The following is a 23,480-nucleotide window of genomic DNA, read 5'->3' as shown; positions in this document are numbered from 1 at the left end:
CCTTTCAAAAGAAGTTTCCCACAACTTTTGTTCCACTTGGTAGTCATGAATGTTGTCTTATTTTCTACATCCTTCCAATCTTTTCAACTAAACACATTCAAGGAAACTTCAAACAAGGCTTGCTGAGTCACAAAGCCAATCTATCTCTGATTTCTGCTGTGCTGTCTGCAGGGAGTTTGACTGTAGGAATGACAGATTGCAAATTCAGATACCATAAATGGATGCTGCAGATTTTCTGAACAGTATATTCTTCCTGAGGGAATGAGTAGCCAGATATACTGCAAACATGTAATTACATTACAAAAATAATAAATAAATGCAAATTATAATGACACAATTTTACCTTCATTTAGACCTATTTGGAAAGACTGTTGTACTGCTGGAACCTATCTGGGTGATCACATTTTTGGCATGCTATCAAATGATGATTTAGTAACCAAACTGGTCACGCAGTGATCATCTCGGCATTATCTTTTGCAGTGGGCACCCAGTCCAGACTGATCTATCAGCTGAAGTCAGAGCTAAGAGTGTGTAGCCTTGTTTGCCATTTTTCTCCACAAAAGGCTTGGAAAGGCAGCCAGCTGGTTTTCTGTCCAGGCTTTCCCATACGAACCTGTAAGTCTCAGAGATAAAAAACAGGCTGCTCAAGCAGCTCTGAGAGCACTCCTGCACCTTTGTTCACACAGGTTTTGGATTTGTGTGTTGGGTTTATCACAAAGATAATGAGAGCTTATACAAGCAATTTTCAAGGGCTAACCCCATTTTTTGTTCTACTAGATAGATGATTGAGTGGGCCAGTTTGGACCAGTTTGATACCTGCCAGTCCCGGAGAGGCAGGCTGACTGCAGTGTTGCCAGCACACTTCTGGAATGGGATATATGGTTGATGATGGTATAGGAGCTAGGGTGTCAGAATCACAGTGCATAGGCAACTGGGAGAAGAGAAACCCTCAAAGAACTGCTGGAGGTAGTTTTTGTAGGAAACTGCAGGGGCTGCATATAATCTGCTCCTCTGCTTGCTGCAGTGTTGGCTGACTTTCCAGCCCTGCCTGCAGTGACCCAGAGAGCTTGCTGCTGGCATTTTTGCCTCCAGGCCTCAAATCAGAGGCTAATGTTGCTGGGAGTGGATGGGAAAAAAGAAATTGTCATGGCAAATTCCTGCAGCCCGCGGAGAGCTGGGAACTGCAGCTATCCTTGTGCTTTCATCTGTGAGTGATTCCTGCCCAATTTACCACATTCCCTGGAACCTTTCTCTCTCATAGGGACATCACTACCGAAGGCATTAGTGAAATGAGAAGCTCCATGTTAACTTTGCCACATTGGTACATCTGCCTTGAGACAGTATTTCCCTGTGTACCCCATTTCTAAAAGTCCATTAACCTGCAGCAGTTCTGTGAGCTGGAATGTACACAATGGTGTCTCTGTCTTGTGGACCTTGCTTCTAGGCTGCCAACGTCTAGGAGATGTATTAGGGACATACAAATAATACCAAACAGTTAGTAATTTTGTTATCTTACCTTTGTGTGAACTACAGTGCCTGGAGCTGTCTTAACAGCTGCTATGTGAGACAGCACAAAGGCCAGATGAAGTTGGTCTTTAGTGGTTCAAACCTGTCCTCAAAGGTTTTACATTCTGGCACTTTTATCAGATCTTCACCACCATTCCAAAACAACATCCCAGATTATCTTAATGCCTTGGTGATAAAGTATTTACTGTCTTTTTTTCCCCAGTATGAGGCAATTTTTTTTCACCATCTGCTTCATAGAATCCAAGACTGGTGTGGGTTTTGAACTCAAATTTCAGTGTTGAACATTGTATGAAAAATGCTTCAAGAGGGAATCAGGTGCAGAAAATAATTTTCTTCACATGAACATGAAAAGGTCTTCCTCATCTGCACAACTGTTTTCCATTCAACATCCTGGTGTTCCTGTAGCAGTGATTCATGGAACCAAATTTATGAACTACCTGGCGTTGATCACTGCACTGCTGATCTCAGGAGGGAGGCAGCTGCTGCTCCTCCTATCAGCGCTGCACACAGAACCTGGGTCAAGGTCTTTATCTGATGCCAGCTCCTGATCTCGAATGAAGGTTGGTCTTATACAAAAAAACATGGTTGTATCCAAATGTCTCTGTGCCCTGACCTCTGCCCCTCACATCCTATGAAGTTCAGCTTTTGGTAATCCTTTATTCTCACACATACATTTACCTTGTTTGAAGTCTGTTAAGATCAGAATGTATGCTTCACCTCAAATTACTTCAGAGTTCTTGTCTGCCCAGGTCACTGCTCTGCATATTTCAGAAGATGCCAGCAAGTGCATTCATATTATTTCAATCCTTAGGTCAAGGGTGCTTTAGAACTTGTTTCAAGGCAACCTGAAAACAGATTTAGTTCTTCTGGCCTCTATATTGCACTTCCTACAGTCCTAGCGTCTTAGGAGGGTGTCCTACCGTCTTTTAGACTGGAGGCTTAACACCGGTATTTTCTGAAGGGACTGATGGCTTAGGAACGTTTGGTTTTTAAAAAGTGTATTTTCAAATAGATAGGCAAATTCTTAAAAACATTGCACGCAGACTCCCATCTTCGCCTTGCCCCCTGCATCCCTGCTTGTCACTGCCTCTTGGGCAGCAGGAAGCCAAGGACACGATGCGGGCCAGGCCTTTCGCAACCCGGATTTAGCGTGGCAGGACATGTTTCTCACCCCAAATTAGCAGCACTGAACTCTCTGGTGGCCTAGAGTCAGTTTTCAGCCTGAGCTTTTGAGACGCCACTGGCAGGTTTCGCTTCCCCCCTCCCCCACAGGAGCCAGCGCCACCTTGCCGTTACATGTTCTTCTCTGCAGGGCTTCAAGGCCCGTTTCCCGCCGCTGAGCCAACCCTATCGGCGACCCCCAGCCGGCTCCCTCCGCGTTCCCTCAGGGACGCTCCCCTCCACCAATCGCAGCAGCCGTTCAGCAGGGGGCGGTACTCGGCCCTCCAGAGGGAGGGGGCGGAGCTGCTGCGCGCCCCAGCCGCTGCGCTGCCCGCGGCCGCGCGGTCACCGCTCCGCCCCGCTCCGCTGCGCTGCCTCCCGGCTGCACCCCGTCTGCCCGGCCGGAAGAATGTGCTTCCGGAAGTTCCGGTGCTGCCGCTGTGTGGGATAAACAGTAATGGCGGAGGCGGTGGCTCTGGGAACAACGGCGGGCGCCGCCGCAGCCGCGGCCCTGGGAACATCCGCCGCAGCGGCCGCGGGAGCGACGGCGGCGGCTTTTGACTTCACAGCTGTTCCGCCACCCGTCGTAGGGCCCGGAGGAGGCGGCTGGACCAAGCAGGTCACTTGCAGGTACGCGCTGTCCGCAGCTGCTGGGGTGAAGCGCGTTGGGGGAGAAAGCGGTCGCGGTCGCCCTTCCCCCAACTTCGCGGCCGTTTCCCTCAGCGCCGCTCCCCTCCCCCCACGGTCACGTACACGAGGCGCGCGGCCGCACCGCCCCCTCCCCCACCGCCATGCTGTGCCCCGCCCGGCGCCCGCGGGGAGGCCTGCGGCAAACTGCGCAGCTGGCCCGGCCGCGCCGCGCCCTGCGGCGGCTCCGGGCGGAAACCGGCCGCCCTGGCGGGGCTTGTGGGGGATGTAGTGCGGCGGTGGCGGCTCATGGCCGGAAGTACCGGCTGGCGTCGAGGGCGCTCTGGGCCTAGCTTGCGGGAGTTGAATCCAGGAACAGGCGCCTTTCTTTTGCCCCGGCCTTAAGGGAGGCTGCTCCCTGCTGCTCAGCCGTGCAAATGGCGTGTGGCTACGGTCCCTTTGCCGCGCTGGGGGACTTGGAAGGGTTGCTGGCTCTTTATGAGGTGCCATGGGCTGCTATTGCTTGTGTGAAAATACGCCTGCAGTGATCGGTGTGAAAGAGACTGTAGAATAGAAGTCTTTGAACTAGGTTCCAGAAAGTGCAATAAAGCAGGAAATGCAAAAAGATTCGAGTTCTTGTCCATTAATATAAAACCCGGATATGCGTTCGTAACTGATACAGCACGAACTGCTTATTAAACTGGAGAAAGGGAATAAGTCATGACAAGCCGCAAAATGTGAGGAGTGCTGCTACTTGTATTAGGTTAGGATTCTGTTTGCTGCGTCATTTTCCATTTCTGTGTTCCTTCAAATTGCACATCTGAGATCTTTTCTATGGCATTATGCAAATAGTACTGCATGTTGTAAAGCTTGCCAGATGGACTACTTTGAAAATTACACTGCTGGTCTGTTTGCAGGCTGAAAGGACTAGAAACCAGCTTTGTAAATATCGAAACACATTAAGTCCATTTGTATGAAAACAAGTGGTAATCCGAGGTTAGCATCACGGGGCATCGCCTGATTATTTTTTTTCATTATTATTTGATTTTTTAAAAATTTAAATAAAATTTCAAATTACACTTAACCTGGATATATTTTTGGGCAAATACGTTCCAAGACAAGGAAGCAAAAAGGAACATCCCGTGAGCAGAAAAGAAGAGGCTCTAGATTCTGATGTGAGCTCTATATCTCTTCATCATGTTTTGTGCCAACTGCTGATTCAGGTAGCAGTATTAAGAATTGTTGCTTGGCTTTCCCAGGGAGCTTGCTTGTTGGCTCTTTTGTGCTGTCGAGTATGCCCTGCAGTATTTGAAGCACTCCTGTTAACTGTTGATCGCTCTTTATTTTGCTTAATGTGCTGTTAACGGGCGCATTTGGGAAACACCGTTTCTTGTTTTTTTCTGAGTACTTCTGCCTACGCAGAGTTTTGCCTACGAATAACCGGGTTAATGTTTGATATTTGGCACTTAAACGTAGGCCAGTGATGAGGGAATGACCGAGAACAATGCTGAGCTCAGCTTTTAAGTGAGCTGCAAGGGTATAGGTTAGTGCTCCCTCTATACAGATTGCCTCATAATTTCTGCAGATCGAAAGACTCAATTAGATGAAATGGATTGGTGAGATATATATAGATAGATGTTCTCAAGTAACAGACACAATGAATCTATTTATTGATGACAGTGACTGCCATAGTACAGAAGCAGTCAATTTCATCAGTATCCTGCAGTGCAGTGAGTCTTTTTAATGTATCATGCAGTGAGTCTGTCTGATGAATGCATTTATTTGCAAACATACAGGACTAGTGGGAAGTTAGTTAATGTGCTTTAGTATGAGCTTAAACAACGAGATCTCAGCTTTGGACCTAATGAGTCTCTGAATTCTTTGTTCTTTTTGACATCCTTCTAGTTATCCCATTGTTTGCTTACTGTTTATTTTACAGAACCAGCTGTGTTACAGGCAGAGGAGCTTTAAAGTGAAATTAACAATTCTGACAAGTTTCTGGGGATGTATGATAATTTTTTGTTTCAATAGGATATATTTCTTGCTATTAAATCTTGTCTCACCTTTCTAAGTGAGCTGGAGAATTTAACTGAGATGAAGAAATGCATTTCCAAATGCATGTTTTTAATGTAGTAGGTAGAGTAGTTTCTCTTTAGAGTTAACACTGCACGGTTTTATTTGTTTGTGGACTTTATTTACTTGACTTCCCATATGGATGACAGTAAATGCTGCCTGAAAAACTTTTTGGGCAACACAGTAGTCCTTTCAAAGTAAGGACTTAGCATCTCATTGCTGGTGAGGCAGTACTGTTGTTTTACCAGATCTGTAAGTTTTAGAATTTGTAAAATAACTTCTTGCTGCTTCTTTTTGAATACTTGAGGTGATAAATTGATTGGCTAATGAGTTTTATTATGCTGAAGTTCAGCAGCCTCAGGGTGAAACATAGGAATTCATCATGTTCTTTAAAATATGATGAAACTTTTTTTCCCCATCTGTGGTTTAGCAGTTTTCAAGGCTCTTGTAGTAATAATTTATAATATTTTAATTTTCAGGGGAACAAAACTAATTCTTAACTACTTTATTTTTAATATGCTGTTTCTTTTCTTACTGGTACATTTCAAATAAGAAAAAGAATGGCGATCCTTACAGAGTTTCTCTCTGGTTTTGGTTTTCTTGATCAGTTGTTTAGCCACCAATTTACTTTTGTTTCCCCCAAGACATACTCTAGATCCTTGTGTTTTCCACACATCACGGAATAATAAAGTCATCAAGTCGATATGAATAGATTATATTTCACTTGTTATCTTGGTATCAACATAAAACCTAAAGGGAACAATTGTTGTATTTTGAGAGTTGTCTACATGTTTGTATCTTTGCTCTTCTTTCCGAAAACCTAGATCCAGTATTCATAAGCCTTCTAAAATGAAGAATCTGAATTGGTAAAGTATGCCTCCTTAGTTCAGTGCAGCACTAGTTATAGGCTGTGGAGCGCAAACCTCTTAGCAGCCTGCTTATATTGCCCTTTTATTAGGCACTCTGTTCTGGATCCCCACTGCTTCTTGCTGAAGGAGCTTGTGGAGAAGAATGGACAAAGAGATAGATGCTATTAAGACCTACCTTTTAAAAATCTTTTTCTTAAGGTTACTAACTCATATAGAATTTCATCACCTACTCACATGACTCAATGTCCATGTGCTGTGCTACAGTAGTGTCGTCCCCCCCTTTCCCTGCTGCCTTGTTCTCTAGGAATTTTCAGTCTCGGTACGGTACCTGAGGAAGCTAGTGACTGCAGCTGGCTATGTATTCTGAGATTCCCCATCTTCCAGTCATGACCTCCTTACTTTTTTTGAAGGACGTCTCTTCGGGGTGTGGCATTCTGATTTAAGGAAACCAGTCGTTCAATAAACAAAACAAGGTTCCTGAAAGCAGGATTAGGTGGACCTGAACTGAAAAACGAACCACACCTGAGTAAGCAAACCCAGTGCAAGCTTCAAAAGCTATGGAAAGTACTGTGCATAGATTTCACTAGCGGGATTACAGGGGTGAATGTAATGGAAGGAAACACCTGGAAGAAGCTAGTATATGTTCAGGATTGTAGAATCAATTGTGTGCTTAACACTGCAGTGTCTTTGATAAAGGTATTACATATGTTTTCTCTAGCTTATGGCAGGTAAGGGAAGTAATATTCTAGAAGTGGAAAGCAAAGCTTTTGGTAGCTTATTATATTTCAAAGTTATGGAACTCAAGGCCATAAAAAACCTGCATAAAATTGGAACTTTTAAGAATTCTATTAATTGGAGTATTTGTAACATCTAATCTATCTCCAGTGGTTGGAATTCTGGGGAATTGGAGAAAACGTTATCTTTGTGGCCTTAGGCAAACATTTTCTCCATAGGATTCCAAAAAAATGTTTTTCTGTGATAAAATGTCAGTGCAGATAACTATTACGTTCTGGGTGTTGGTACCAACTTCTGTTTTGTACAGTAATGCAATTAACTAAACTGGAGAGATGATCTGGGTTTGGACTCTATTGAGTTCTTTGTTCCGGTTCCCTATGCAGCCTCACCACACCTATCTGAATAATAAGGAAGACAGAGCACTGCTGGCAGAATAAATGGATGACGGCATCACAGGCAGCTGGGAGAAAATCCAGTTATATACTTGTCTGGATGTGGTTTTGCTTATTCAGATAAAATTACATCAGTTCTCTGTGAATTTCAAATATCCTTCTACATCTCGCTGAGTGAGGCATATAACTCATGTATTTCTCAGTTTTAAGGATCCTTTTTTCCTGTAACCAGAAACAAGTGGCTGGTATGGCTGTTGTACCAAATTACAGTTACACTGAATACGCTGTCTGTGTAAAGATGCTCTCCAACAGAAGTTCTGTTACTTTTCACCAGAAGCATATGTTCCACCAAAGCGTATTTTAACTGAACGCCACAATTTTATGTGTAGAATGTTAAATTCTTTGTGACTTTAAACTGAAAAAAAGAATAATTTAAAAAAATCTTATCTCTTCTTGGTGGGAGGGGAGAGGGGAAAGCTGGTGCAATCCTTAAAGAAAGATTTTTCAGTCCTCCCACCCCAGCCTTCTTTTTCAAACGATACCGAGTTTGTTGCGTAGGCTTGCAGGCTTTTAGAAGTGACGTGTGAATTAAATTAAGCTTGTGTTTCAGGGTTGTGGGGTTGGGATTTGGGGGGTTTTCTTGTGTGGTTGGGTTTGTGGGTTTTTTTGTTGGTTTTGTTGTGGTTTTTTTTCTTCTTCTTTTTTTCCCCTTTATAGCCTGCTATCTTGACGAAGTTCATTGTGACAACTTTTCAGAGCTGTACAGAATCTGTATTTGCAGATGATTTTCTAACATGAGCTGGTAAAGAAGGAAAGGGATGTGAAGCTCTATGTTCTCTAACAAGCAGTGTGAGAGCCTGATTTTGAGGCACATGTATTTAGGATAAGTTACGTTGAGCAAGTCCTCGCTTTTCAGGCTGTGCTTCTTTTTTCTTAGTCACTTATTTCAGCTGAAGTTGTGTCCCAGTGCTTGGTTGGCTTAAGCAGTGGCGTGGCGATCTGATCTAGATTGAAAATAACCATGGGGGTGGCAAAAGGAATGTCAGGTTATATCTGAAGCCATTTCCTGAGTCTGAGTCAGCAGGTGGCTGTGAAGTTGCATGTCCCAACACATGGGGAAAGCAATGTTGTGTGGAAATAAGCAGAGGGTGGGGATAAGAACAAACAGTTAGTAAACTTGATTATAATTTTTTGTAACCCTATTGATGTGACTCCTGTCTCTTAAAAACAAGCCAGAAATTCCAGTTATGTTCTGGTCCCACTCCTGGATTGTTGAGGTTTTGTAACTTTTTTTTGTTCCCTTTGAGATGAATTTGCTTGTGAATGAGTTGTGGTGTGTGTTGGTGTGCGAGTAGGTGGTGGGTGGTTTTGATGATTGGATTTTGGGGTTTTTTTTTGCCCTTTTTTAGTTCATGGTGGAGAGTTCTGTGTATGGAGTGTGGAGGTTTTTGTTATGTTGTTGCAACACGCTGTTTCTGGTGTGTGCTAGCTTAGCTGTTTGTGCAACCATCTGGCAAATGTGACTAAGGTACTCCTCTCTCTGGGGAGAATGTTACAGAGCCTCGTCTTGGCCTTATACCACTTATTTTGATGTAGTAATCAGCTAAAATGTGGTCCTACATGGCTACAGACAGGTGACAGAAGTGAGTAGTGTATGTTGCAGCCTGATGGTGTCAGTTGTTGGTTGGTTGTTCTTGGTACCTTGAATAGTTTTGCTCATGGAGAATTGTCAGCCCTCCTAAGGCTCACCTCTGGTTTTAACAGATCCCTAGTACTGGATTACAAATGTAGGTGTTATGTAATTTGTTGAATTCTCCAGTTTGTTTTATCTAACTTCTTAAAAATCAGGCAGACTAAGTACCTGTGCAGGAGTTCATGCAAAACAACTTCACACTTTGAAGTTCAAGGAATATTGACTTTAATGTGCTGTTTTGTGAAGAGCTATTGTCCTTTTAGTTTGGGCTGCAGAAAGATGATCCTTCTGTGCTGTTCCTACTGCTGTGTGGCTGTGCAGTCAGCTGGTTAGAGGATCTGGTTCTTCTGGCTATGTTAGGTGTGCTAGTAGGAAAGAATAGTGGTGAAAGTGTGTAACAGGAGGAGGCCAGGACTGCCCCTTCCAAGCAGCTAGATAGGTTTAAAAGGGTGTAATCTACCTCTCAGTCTTCCCTCAAATGTATTTTATAGGCAAGCAAGGAATTTGTAACAAATGTTCTCATTTACCAGGTCTTCCTATTTCCAACCAGTTCAGAATTTGCAAATTACTTGATATCTGGAGCCAGTGCTCTCTTTATAAATGGATCTGTTGGTAAATTCGTTGGATTCTATTCTTGCATAGTTGTTGGGGTTTGGTTTTTTGTTTGTTTTGATCTGGGTTTATTTTTTAATTATTATTTTAATTTTCTTTATTGTTTGGATTGGTTTGTTTTCCTTGGTTAGTACGTCTATGTTAATTGTGAAAGACGTACTTAAAATCACAACTGAAAATGCAAATTTGATGAGAGCATATTGAGTCTGGGTAGGGTGCTTTCCATTTAAAGAGGCTTATGTCTTCTAGGTTAACATCTAAACTAACTGGAAAAATCACTCTTTTAATTTTCTTTAATAGTTGAATTTGAGGATGCTCAATTAACCTTCGAGTCGACGTGTTAAAGCTCAATAAAACTGCACTCAAAAGCTTTGAAACTGCCTCATTCTTTCAAGGCAGGCAGCACAGTATCAAGCAGGGCACTTCTGCTGATTATTTGCCTTTTATGGCAAGGACTGATGTGTGTGTTGTCAGATGTAATTATCCATCAGAAAAATGTTTTGCATTCTTGGAGAGGAAGTAACTTCTGATCTAACTATTTACAAATTCAAAATACATGTGAGACCTCAGGAAAGCTGTTTAAGGTGTGGCTGATTGAGACTTTTGATTCAGCAATGGGCTTGTCAGAGCACACAGGAACTACAAGTAAAACTTTGTCCCCATCTGTTTTGCCCAGGATGCCTTCCTCTCTGTTTTACAGCCCAAGATAAGCCTTGCTTTGCAGACTTTTTCAGGCGCTTGTAAATGCAGGTCCCTAACTGTGCCATCTTTACTCAGATGTTTTTGTTTGTATGTTTATACTAGAATGTTGTAACCATGAGTTATTAGTGATGTTCTTTAATCAGGATAGCATGATTTCTAGAACATCTCATCCTCCAAATATTTTGTTTACAGCTTTAGTGCTTCCCCTTAATTCACTGTAATCTTCTCTCTCATAGATACTTCATGCATGGAGTTTGCAAGGAAGGAGACAACTGTCGCTACTCTCATGACCTCTCCACTAGTCAGTCTGCTATGGTGTGCAGGTACTACCAGCGAGGATGCTGTGCTTATGGGGATCATTGCAGGTAAAGAAATGCTTTTGATGATCATGTAGGGTAGTAATTTCACTCTGAAACCCTGTGTAAAGAGTTGACAGAAATACAATAAGTATTGAAGTGTTTTCCTCTTCCATTGCAGCTTCCTAAAGTGATGAAAATAGCTTCTTTTCGCAAACTCCTCCTCTTGCAAAATACTGTAGTGTTTGCTTTGCTGTGGAAATAAATGGCAGAGGCAAGAAGAGAACTGTTTTTTGTAAAAATACTAGTTGTCAGGGTGTGGGCTTTCTTTTGTTTGTTTATTAATAACAGGAGTATGTGAATTCATTGAAATCTGAGACTCCATTCAAACTAGCTGAACTGGTGGATGGCATTTGGTAAGCGATCACACTGCATATGTCTCTTCAGGAATTGCTACTCTGATACTTGAAGTGCCATTTTTGAGAAGTAACTAGAATTACTTCTGGATTGTAAAATATTGCTTGTACAAAAGGTACATTACAGAAACATAGTGTGGCTTAACCTATACCCCTGAAGTTACTGAAAAGAGAAGTGTGAAGGAAGGACACAACTGCATTCCTAGCTTTAGAAAGTCTTAGAATGTTTGTATCATCTTAAGTTCACTTCATTAACATTTATTAGTTTTAACATTTTGTCTTGTTGCAGATCTAATGCATGAGTACATATTTGCATCATGACTTCATATGTTTGTTCATAGCTTTATTTTTCATATTTAATATGGTTATTATGTATAAGAAAGATAACAAAAAATAGGCCTCTCCGTACTCTCTGCCAATGTTGCTTTCTCAATCATGGAGATGAGTGGTGTCCAGGTTTCTGGTTGTGCACCCCATCAGTAAAAAAAGAAATTTAGCACACTCTGTAACAAATACATACCTTTATATACTACTACTTTATGAAGAGCTTGTAGTATGAGTAGAAGTGTTAGTTCTGACATTTTCTTCTTGTTTGCATGTGCACACGTTGTCACTGTTGTGTTCTGTCCAAAGTTTATTTGCCAGAAACTTTTTAAGCCTCTTCCTAGTTTTGTCAGAGTTCATTTATATGAAACAGGGTAATATAACCTGTCAATCACAATTGGTCACAAACTAAGTGCAGTGTGTTGAAATATGCTAAAATTGAATGAACAACTGATGGAACCACTGCCAACTCCACTGCATGATGGAACACCCACTGCTCCTTCAGGACACCTCACTTAGACTATGTATGGGACCCTCCTCTAACATATGGACCGAATGAGGACACCACTGTTAATCTGTTTGCTGAATATTAGTAAAACAGCTTGCTGTTTAGGAGAAAAGACAAGAAGTCCTACTATTTTCTTCTGTACCCCAGTGGATTGCCTTGTACACCCCCTAGGGTGCATGCATACTGCTTTGAAGAAGGTTGTTAATAGGGGTCTGAAGGCTTTTTGACATTTGTGCATCATAGCTACCTTAGGATACCAAAGCTGACATTGACTTGGGAGCATCTCTTTAATATGCAAGAACTGTGGCACTTTGCTTTCAATCTGACACAAGATAAATGAATCACAATTGCTTAAAAGTTCTGTATGATCTCCAAAAATTCCCTCTCTTTGTCCTTGAAATTAGTCAGCAAATACTGAGACTTCAAAGATACACCTGTAATTTATTTTCAGGAATTGCTCAAGACAGGTTTTTGAGTGAAATACTGCTTTCCTGATTGTTGTGAGTAGCTGGGATCAAAGTGTTCTGGGCATCATTTTCCACAGCAAGTTGAAAGAGGCATTGGAAATAACTAAAATTCAACATAAAATTTGACTGAGGCAAGACACAGAAAGAAGAATGAGTTATGATAGTAAGGATCTCTGGAGCTGTGCTAAAGGTAGAACCAGCTTACGTCAGGTTGCCCAAGGTGGTGTTGTCCCGTGAAGTTTTGATTATCCACACATCTTTCCCATGGCTTTCCACAGGGTAGCTGAAGGCAGCAGCAACTGCCCTTAGTATTTCTTTGGAAAGCTGGATGCACTAATTTATCTCATTCAGTAATATATGTATAGTAATACATGCACAATAGGCATTTGACCAGTTTTGGACAAATTGAAGTTCATTCTATGTGCATTAAGCAGAAACTGTATACTACTGTTTCTGCCAAAATCATGGAGTACCTTCTGTTTTCTGAAGTAGTGCTGACAGGCCAGACAACTGGAAGCATGTCTCTGTAAAGGATCATTAGTGGCTTTCTCTTCCAAGCCATTTCTACATCCTCCTTCTGGGTACATGCTTCTCAATCAGTTATTTTTAATACCTTGGGCTGCTTTATGGAGGTGCTTTTTGGGAGGAGTTGACATCATGTGTTACAATTTTTTAGATATGAACATACCAAGGAACAGGAAGAAGTGACTGATGTGAATCCAGAAGCGAAAATGTATCCTTCAGTATCCTCAGACTTCGCATTACTCCCTGAAACAGTTGAAGAAATTATTGCTGAGATAGAAGATGAAAGTGCAGATCTGGCGGCTGCGGGAGTGGGTGCTGAAGACTGGGTGAATGCTGTAGAGTTTGTCCCTGGGCAGCCATATTGTGGACGTGGTAAGCTGATATGGGAGAGCAGTAAATTTCTGTCTTGGGTCAATGGTATATATTTTAATTTTTTGATGAGAATAGTTGGACCTTTCTATGCCAGTTACTACTGCTGTATCCTAATGTTCTGAAACCAGGTATAAAGACAGTCTGTGTAACTAGCTTCCTCTCGTTACGGCTCTGAATAGAGTCTCCTTTGCAGAGTCTCCTTTGAAATGAACTTTTTCAGTTTTGATGGGAAAAGAAAATTGTGGTGATGCAATTAGTATCACTGCTATGAAAAGATAATCTGCTCTCTTGTTTGTCTTGGGGTTGGTTGTTTTGGGTTTTTTCCAGTGGAGGTACATACTCCTGTAGAAAGAATTGAAGCCTCATGGTTGCTTTCATGAATCCAATTGCAGTTCAGACTAGGGGCTGAAAAACAGGTTTTCTAGTTACCTTTCTGACACTTGACTTTCCAATACTATGACAGCTCTCATGGAGATTGAGAAGTGTCGTCATATGGCACCAGACTCTCTAAGTGGTGTACTTGCCATCTGCTTTTTGTGGGGAAAGATAGCACAAAGGCTTTAAAATGTAGGTGAAGACTGGGCCAAATGTATTTAGCATAATTTCTGGTATTTGGCTGCCCAAACCAAAGGCTTATGGTCGTGAAATAGTTGAATCCAAGGTGGACACCTTGTGTCCGGAGGACTCTGAAGCTGTGTCATACAGTGCTCAGACTTTACACCTCGTCTCCACAGCACTGCTCATACTCTCTTGAGTTGAAAAGAGGAATCCGCTTCTCAACATAACAGGGTGCTGCTGGAGCCTGCTCTGATCTAAGAAGGCATGAAGAAGGGAACGGTTGAGCAACATTAATATTTTGCTAGTGTTGTTGAGAAGTCTGATTGTGGAATTGTTTGGTCTGTAACTTGAGTATAGTCCAAAGGAATGAAAACCTTGTCTTCTGCCTGTTAATGTGTCATCTTGCTGTCATAAAAGATACAGTTTCTGAGATTGCTGAGACAAAGAATCCATTTTTCAGTCTTTTAATCAAAATAGAATCATTTAGGTTGAAAGAGACCTCTAGATTTCATCTAGTTCATTTCCTGCTCAAAGCAAGGTCAGCTATGACAGGTTGCCAGGGGCTTTATTTGGTTTAATCTGTATCCTCAGAGATGTCCAAAACCACATAACCTCCGGGCAACCTTTGCAGTGTTTGACTTCTTTCTCAAGGGAAAACTCTTTCCTACTATGTGTTTTTTTAAATCTTTTTTAAACTTTTCATCCCTGCATCAGGTAGCCTTCTGTCCCATGTCCTGAGCACAACTGCAACAGTATGGCTCTGTTTTATTTTTTCCATGTAGTTGAAGATGGCAATAAGATCACTTCTCAAGCTGAACAAATCCATTTCCTCAGCCTCTTTTTGTGGGTTGTAGTCCCTTGATGGCTGGGTGGCCCTCTTTTGGAATCAATTAATTGCTAGTTTTAGCAAAGGTCTTTTTAAATACATCTGTTCTTTATAGGAGAGCGGGTGCTGAGTCATAAGAGCATGATGCCTTTAACTCACTAAGTTTTACTGAAGCAGTTCATTTTCCTAGAGAATCAGGTTTATTTTTCATGGAAACTGAATTTTGTTCAAAAGTCTCCTTTGTATCCTTTGAAACTTGATGTACAAACATACAGAGTTGTTTCTGAGCAGTGCTGTGTGATGTTAATTCCTGTGGTGACTATTTAAAAGCTGCATTTAAAAACTGCTTCTCCAAAGCCACTGTTTTTATGGAGCTATAAAAATGAAGACCATGCTGTAGTGATGGCAAAGATAGGCGCAGTCTGTGCCACACTAAAGCCTTACCCACCATTCTTACCGAATGCCTGGAGAGAAAGGTACAGGTACTTGGAATCTTTAAAATGGAACCTATTTCTCAAGATTAGCTAGAAGCTTGTGTGTTTTAAATCGCGTTAGAAATGCCAAAGATTCAGGGTTGGCAGTTTAAGCATGCATAGCTTGGGGCTGTGATGCTCATCTTCTATGAGACAAAACATTCTGCTAATGCAGATGATTCTCTGACTGGGACTAAACCTGCTATCTTGAAGATGACCTCAGGGCCTAGCAAGGAAAATAGGAATGGTTCTTCAGACGTTTACTTGTTTGATGTACAGATGAACTTTATTACCCTATTCTGCTGCTGTTCAGATGTTCTGAAATAATTGAGGAAGAGTAGAAAGCCAGAATACAAGAAACCCTCTGAACTGGGTGACTGTTTCCTGCTGCTACAAAATGTATATATTTGATGCTACAAAGTATGTGCTAGAGTGAAGGCAGAAGGAGTGTGAATTGATGGTAATGAACTTTTTTTTTTTCCCACTGGTATGTGTTTAACTTTGTTGACTAAAAGGGGCAGTGAGACGGTAGGGATGGGGTCCACCTGCTGGAGAGTGGTGATTCTGAAAACAGTGTAAACATTGTTCCAGAGTGGATGTGGAACCATGCGAGTTTCTCTAATCTTGTTTTAAAAGAGAAGCAAAACTGTAGCACATACAGTGAGTGCAGCAGATGGGCATATAGGGCTTTAGGTTATGGAAGCAGTTATTCAGAGGTGGGAATACTAGTTGGATGTTTATTTCATAGAAATAGAGCTCTTGCAGAGGGGAAGTGTTAGAACAGTGCAGAAGACTGGAGAACTGTCACTTTGAGCATGTTTTTTCCCTATCCCACCCTCTCATACTGTAGAAGTATCCAGAGCCATTATGAAAGAATGACATTCATAGCTCTATCTTATTATCTAAACATTTAGTCACAAAGAACTGGTTGTACTTTTTTGTGTGTGTGCAAGGATGGTGGTGTGGACTGGGCTGGGGCTGGAGTTTAGTAGCTGTACTGTGTACTGTCCTTGTTGACCTACGTAGTTCTGGTGGTGTAAGTAACAACTCTACTTCTTTTCATAGACTCACAGAATCAATAAGGTTGGAAAAATACCTCAGAGATCATCAAGTCCAACCTGTCACCCAGCACCTCATGACTATCTAAACCATGGCTTCAAGTGCCACGTCCAATCCCCTCTTGAACACCTCCAGGGGTGGTGACTCCACCGCCTCCCTGGGCAGCACATTCCAGTGGCCAACATGTGAAGCTCTGCTCTCTTGTGGACTAGCATAGTAAAGAAATGAGCTTCTGGGTCTCTCTCTGGAGGTGTAAGACCCTTTATTCCCAGCCTCAAGTAATAAGTGAGTTTGTTTTGGTCTGGATTTTGGTTTTTTAATTGTTTGGGATTTTTTACAAAAGCTATCCTTGAGAGGACTGCAAGTGACTTTGGAAAATTTTTCTGTTAAGAGAAGCTTCAGATGTGCCTCTTCTTTTACAGTAAGCCTTTTCCAGGGATATAGGATTGCCTTAAGCAAAGATCATCTTGCCAGCCCTGTTAAAAGTAGTACCATATCATTTGATTCCTGTGAGACTCAGCTGCACTTGTCTGTCTAGTAGTAGGCTTCTGTCCATCCATACTAGGATCTGCTAAACTTTCCTTTCTTGGTAGGGGTCAAACAAGATGTCCAGTCATGTGAGTCAACCAGATAAAAAATCTGTAACAACATAAACTAGAAAAAACATTGCAAAAAATTAGTAGAGTCAAGGGAATAAAAATTGACTGGTGGCTGTGGATTTTGTTACCTATTTTGGAGACCATGGATTCCACACTGGAGGGGGGATTTCAGTTAATAAGTACACATTTTTATATTACACTAGGCTACTGAAATGCATAGGTAGAGTCTAGTGTATGGTTACTTTTCTTGGTGCTGTCTCAATAGAATTTAAGAGGTAATGATTTTTTTGACTGGGAATCTGTTACTGAAATATAAAGAGCTTGACTGCTGACTTGTTACTATGTCACTCACTTTCTTTTGAAGAGTGTTTATAGCCAGCCAGCAATCTTACTCAAGACCAGTGGGACAGGGATGGTTCAAGAAGCACCCTTGACCTTATTTTGAGAGCTAGTATTTTTCTACACTCATCTTCAATATTTACTTATCCCCCAAATAGTGAGCTTTCAGGGACCTGGTGATTCTTTCCCTCTGTGTCTAAAAGCAGAGTCTGATATATGTTTATGGTGTCTCTGAGCTCCAAGGGGATGAAAACTGCAAATGTTGACCCTCTGGTCCTTTTTGAGGAGTCAGTAATTTATTTATACTGATCCAGGTATGCCTTTGATAGTTTTGGCATAGTTTCTCAATCTAGTGCTAAAAAGGCTTATAAACTTTACACTTTATTGTAGCATGGATGACTTGTTAGGGCTGCAACAGCTACTGGTTATGTAAATGAAGTTCAACTACTGTTGTTCTTGGTATTTATTCTGAGTATTCTGCATTTATTGTATCTTCAGTTTCAAGCTGACTGCTGCTGTCTTGTAACTTAGTTTATCATCCTACTTCCCTAATAGTCTCAAAAGGCTGTTTGGCTTGTGGTGACCCAGATAAACATATATCCACTCAAGAGGTACAGGGACAAATGTTAAGCACCAGCTGTGTAAGTGGGGAAGGGAAATGAGACCATTTCCAGCTTTTTATTTATTTTTTTTTAGAATTAGGTAAGGGAATTATCATAGAACCATAGAATGTCAGGGCTTGGAAGGCATCTCTAGAGATTATAGCTTAGAATGCGATGAAAATACCCTGAATTTCAGTAGGTTTTTGGCATGTATGTAGAACAGAGCGAGTTTGACAAGAGGCATAGGCACAGCTTTTGTGTCATTCATAGGGATGCCTGGGAGTGTAGAAGTGAAAGCCTGTTGTTCAGGCAGAACAACAACATGCCAATTAACCTGCACACCAGGAACTGCTGGTGTGGTGTTTCCATACTAATGGCTTGTTATGCTGGATGCAACTTGCTTCAGCTGTGTAATTTCTGGGAAAAAGTCTGTTAACCTGAGGTGATGTCAAATTGATTCTCAAAGTAGTGAGAGATTTGTGAACTTGTTTGATTGTTGCTAAAAGAGAACTTGCATAAAAATATACTGAAGCTGCTGAGGACTGGTAGGATTTTTCTGGTTTTAGCCCATAAGTGGATCTGAATCTGACCACTGACACTGTGATTGCTTTAGCTTTGTGCATTCTTGAGTGGGAAAACAACTTCTAGTTCAGGTGGTTGGTGTGAAAATTGGACTGAAATGAGCCTTGGTTGTTTTTACTATTCTCTTCTGATAACTTGAACACAGTTACTCAAAGATTACTTTGTATTAAAACAACATCTTTGTTTCCAGTATTCTAAATCTGAACGCATTGCTTACTCTCCATAATTTTATTTCCAGCTGCTCCTTCCTGTGCTGAAGCACCCTTGCAGGAAATGGTGATTGAGGAAGAGTACGAAAAGCAGCAAGCAGATGTGGAGATAAAGAAGGAGCTTTGCCCCTACGCTGCAGTAGGAGAATGTCGTTATGGGGAAAACTGCGTGTATATCCACGGGGATGTGTGCGACATGTGTGGACTGCAGGTCTTGCATCCGATTGATGCTGCACAGAGATCCCAGCACATAAAGGTAAGCAAACAGCTATCTGGTGTTAAACAGCTTTAAGTTATTGCTTCCTAGCTCCCCACAATCACTTGTCACTAATTCCCTTTCATTTGAAGGTGCACACAATGAATGAAACTCCTGTTGTAGACTGGACTGTTTCCTGTCAGGGCCATACTCAAAAAAGCCTTTGTGTTTCCTTACCTGTGCGAGGAGAGTAGTCTGCTTAAAGATACTTAAAGCTTTGTTCTTTGCCTAGTAGAAATGGTCTTTTAGATTGCTTTTTCCATGTTTAAAAGCAATGTCTGAAGAAAGGAATTTGAACTCCAAATGGATTATTTCCCCATTTTTGTTTTTAAAGATTTTTCAGCTTTGTGGCGCTCCCTTCATTATGCAAAACAGCTGCCTAGAGTTCACCACATGACAGTTGTCTCTGTAGTTGTTTTCTTTGTCTCTCCATTTCAGTCTTGCATAGAAGCTCATGAGAAGGACATGGAGCTTTCATTTGCCGTCCAGCGTAGTAAAGACATGGTGTGCGGGATATGCATGGAGGTGGTGTATGAGAAGGCTAATCCTAGTGAGCGACGCTTTGGGATCCTCTCCAACTGCAGCCACACTTACTGTCTCAAGTGCATCCGCAAGTGGAGGAGTGCTAAACAATTTGAGAGCAAGATTATCAAGTGAGGCACTTTCCCATTTTGATTGTGCTTTGTTACTATGGAAGAACTTAGTAACACCTGACAATCTGCAACAGACTTCCAGATGCAGACTGCACGGAGACTGCATTTAATGCATACTAACTTCAGTTTGGAAGTGAAATAATCATTAGGGATAGCATTTACACTCTGATTTGGTTAATATGGGTTAAATTTGCTTAACTCAGCTAATGGTAGAAAACTTTTATTTGGTAGCATGTTGTCCAATGGTTACCATTGATGTCTTGGATACTCAGCCAGGAATCTGGAAACAGACTAACCAGTTCAGAATGTATGTCTCTTAATTAATCACTGCTCTAGTTACTAAGCAGCTGACAAGCCATTTCTCAAATTAAAAGTTCCATTCAAATAAATACAGCAATCAAACCAAAATAAATTTATTGAATTCTAAAGAAAAAGGAGTCTGTGTGAAGTGTTTTTGTCAAGCTTTTCTGAGACAAGCTGACTAGCTGCCATTTCCATTGACTTCTTGAAGAGGAGCTTAGGTTATACTCATGTAAGAGTGAATCTAGATTGAAAAGCTCACAGAGCAAGTGTACAGATACCATAAATCTTTAAAGATGGATATAGGCCATGACTTGTTACGAGAGGGAGCACCCTGTAACATGGAATTTTGCAGCACAGTCTGTTCATTCCCCAGGTCCTGCCCAGAATGTCGGATCACATCTAATTTTGTCATTCCAAGTGAGTACTGGGTGGAGGAGAAGGAAGAGAAGCAGAAACTCATTCAGAAATACAAGGAGGCAATGAGGTATGAGCACTGCAGCCTTTTGTCAGGTTGAGACTGCAGACAAAAGGGCACACCTGGAGAATAAGGATGTTGATGTAAAGCCCTCTCACAACTCCTTTCCACTACCACATGGGCATCCTTCCCTATCTGCCCATAGATGCATGTAACCACAGTTAATAAAGTTGTTCCTATGTCTTTTTGACCTCAGTCCTCCTCTTCTATATGCAACATGCTGGAGGTGTAGCCATAAGGTAGTACAAGCTTGTACACCGTGAGCCATCGGTGTCTCTGCATGCATTGACCCCCGCCCTGTGATACGTCACTTCTGTGTGCAGGTGTTGACTGACACCAAGATCCTTTTGGACTACAGTGAAATGCAGTTCTGAAGGATGTTTGGGGTCTGCTATGAGTAAGGGCTGTGATATTTTCCTTTCCAGCAACAAGCCATGCAGGTACTTTGATGAGGGCCGTGGGAGCTGCCCTTTTGGAGGGAACTGCTTTTACAAACATGCCTATCCTGATGGTCGCCGAGAGGAGCCACAGAGACCCAAAGTGGGAACTTCAAGTAGATACCGGGTCAGTGCTGCTGGTTTTTGTTTTCTCTATGCAGGAAGAGCACGAGAGGGGTGTGCATTAAATCAGTTGCCTTGAGAAGAGGGCAGGGAAATGGTGACACTTGTTCTTACTTCTGATAGACCTCTGATGTGATGAATTTGAAAGAGGTGATCTGAAACATGAATGCTGGAGGCCAAGAGGGAAAGAGTGAATTAAAAACTCTTTCCTACTACACCACCATACTGAAATAGAAATGTTGGGTAACATCAGTAGGGGAGTGTAAGGGTAAATTCTACTGGAGGTGTCAGTATCACTGTGAAACATGATTTCTTGCATGTCAGAAAAGTACACTGGAGACTGAATCTTGTAAGCTTTCAAGAAGATTCCTGCCTGTACCACTCAGTCACTTGGGGAAATGCTTGTGTTCCACTTGCAGGCCCAGCGGAGGAATCGTTTCTGGGAGTTCATTGAGGAGCGAGAGAACGGTGATCCATTTGAGACCGATGAGGATGAGGTAGTGACCTTTGAGCTTGGTGAGATGTTGCTTATGCTGTTGGCAGCAGGTGGTGATGATGAGCTAACGGATTCTGAGGATGAGTGGGACTTGTTTCATGATGAGCTGGAAGATTATTATGACTTGGATCTATAGCACCTGTCAGTGGAGTGTGGACTGTTGTCTTGGCTTCAGGCAGTAGCTATTACCTGTGGTGTTGTGGCAGTGCCTGTGTTCTCCTAGGCAGGCCAATCAATTCCAGGTGCTGTTGTAATAACTTTTACCCAGGGTCTGTCTCTTCCCATCCCCTCCCACCCCAGGAGTGTTGTTTTTCCTCTGTTTAAACAAATAACAAAAAAATAAATCTTTAAAATGTTAGTTTTTGTAAAAATGAATTTAACTGTCAAACAGTTAGCTTAGGTTTGTTGCTTCATCTGTGTACCCAACAGAGTTCACCCACTTCCAGGGTTAAAGTGTTTACAGGACTTCCACACTCATTTTGAAGAGCCCAGATACAAAAATGAGCAGTGGCCATGCAGTGGGGATGTAAATTGGCTGATGGCCTATTTTCTGTCTTTGTACCAATATTTCTGATTTGGGCCGGATACAAACGCTCTATTTCTGGCATCAGCTCTGTTCCAGCCCCCTCATGTACACGTCTTCATTTGTGATTTTGGTCTCTTGTTTACTTGCACATTACTATTACTACTGTGTAACCAGAACCAGGTGTGAACGTTCTGGGTTTTTACTGTGTTTAGCATGAAAGGAAAATGTCATTGTGAAAGGAGAACTCTCTATGTGTATATACAGATAAATGTAGAGTTGGACCTCAAGGATGGGGAGACTCTGTGTAAGTTAAAAATAACAAAACCATCTTTCATCCCCTCTTGGTGCATGAAATCTAGCCTCCAATTGGACATGAAACTGGTTTAGTGGTCTCAGCCCGGTCTGTGGCACTGATCTTAACTATTGCTTAACTTAATAGACGGCCCTCCCTAGTACACCAGCTCTCTTTCATATGTATGATTAGGGTTGTCCAGGAGCAGAAATCCGGTTAGCCAAGGCGGGGTCAGAGGAACACCAGAGAGGCCCCTTTAGCTTTATTGCTCTGTAAGTTTTAGAACCTGGTGTAACCATGTAAGCTGTGAGCTTCTCTAGGAAATCACTTTGCCTCTCTGCTGGCTTGAGGTACGTGTGCCTCTCGGCATCTGAGCTGTGCAGTTGTGTTGCCTGGTAAAGCTGTTCAGATTATGTGAGTTACTGCTTACAAAGGCAGTCATGCAATTTCTGGCTGTAATTTGCATTGAGAAAATTACTTTGCCACCAAAGCCCCAGCACAGGAATTTTAACCTTGCGTTGTTATTGCTGTTTTTTATTGACTCGTGGATGCCCCGTGATCTGTTCTCCTGCTGCTCTTGTCCCCTAGACTGCCTCTCCTTTCACTTTTAAATGGAATGAGAAATTGTTCTGAGGTCTATAACGTATTGTTTTGCAGCTGCCTTTTGTAAGAAGCACTTTTCCCAAATAAAAAAAAACCAAAAAAATGAAACAAGTATGTCTGTTCTTTTTTTCAGTTGTAAGGTTCTTTTTTGCAGCTTGATTTTCTGTGTTTCTGTAAATATAACAGCACTTAGATCACTTCACTCCTGAAGAGTTGTGTCATACTAATACAGAATTTTAATTTGGTGTTAACCATTCCAGGAAAGAGCCTGTAACATAAGGAATACCTGAACAGACAGCTGAGACAATTCAACTGATCAAGCAGACTGGGCCATGAGTGGGAGCATACATGGTTTGCTTTCTTTAAAGTTAGGCACCATGGTGTAAATTTTACTTGTCCTGCACAAAGTCAGTTGCAGTAATGTTCTATTGATAGTTTCCTGTAATCATGCTGTGTGGACAGCATATCTAAGCATTGCCATAGGCCAGTTCCTGAGCTGCTTTAAGCCTATGTGTATTCAGAAAGAAGCATTCTTCTGAAGAAATAGATCAAGCGGGAAGTGAACTACTAGAAATATGTTCAGATACTGAGGAATATGACTAAGAAGTTTAACTGAACAGTCTAAACCCATCTTTGGTTGTTTTTTGTTTTGGCAAGTACAGAAGGAAGGAAAAGATTAATGCAATGAGCAAATGACATTTAAAACTGGTCTAGGGAGAAACAGGTGAAAATGAAGGGTTTTGAAATAGAACTAGCCTTTCTTCTCCTGC

At 41.9% G+C, this 23,480-nt stretch overlaps 1 protein-coding gene across 2 annotated transcripts; it reads left to right on the top strand.

The window, feature by feature from the left end:
• The first annotated feature begins 3,037 nt into the window (after window positions 1-3,037).
• MKRN1 (makorin ring finger protein 1) lies at window positions 3,038-22,815 on the top strand. 2 transcript variants are annotated; one of them, XM_054167642.1, is made up of 8 exons: window positions 3,038-3,318; window positions 10,628-10,756; window positions 13,079-13,299; window positions 18,576-18,802; window positions 19,241-19,455; window positions 20,132-20,242; window positions 20,659-20,797; window positions 21,213-22,815. In XM_054167642.1, the coding sequence occupies exons 1-8, from the start codon at window positions 3,146-3,148 to the stop codon at window positions 21,423-21,425; spliced, it is 1,428 nt and encodes a 475-aa protein (XP_054023617.1). In that variant the 5' UTR covers window positions 3,038-3,145; the 3' UTR covers window positions 21,426-22,815. The 2 variants fall into 2 exon arrangements, with proteins under 2 accessions (XP_054023617.1, XP_054023618.1); XM_054167643.1 differs by lacking the exon at window positions 3,038-3,318 and adding an exon at window positions 4,912-4,931.
• The last annotated feature ends 665 nt before the right edge of the window (window positions 22,816-23,480 follow it).

Source organism: Dryobates pubescens, chromosome 15, assembly GCF_014839835.1.
Source record: "Dryobates pubescens isolate bDryPub1 chromosome 15, bDryPub1.pri, whole genome shotgun sequence".
Taxonomy (NCBI): domain Eukaryota; kingdom Metazoa; phylum Chordata; class Aves; order Piciformes; family Picidae; genus Dryobates; species Dryobates pubescens.
This window is presented reverse-complemented; position numbering and strand designations above follow the sequence as displayed.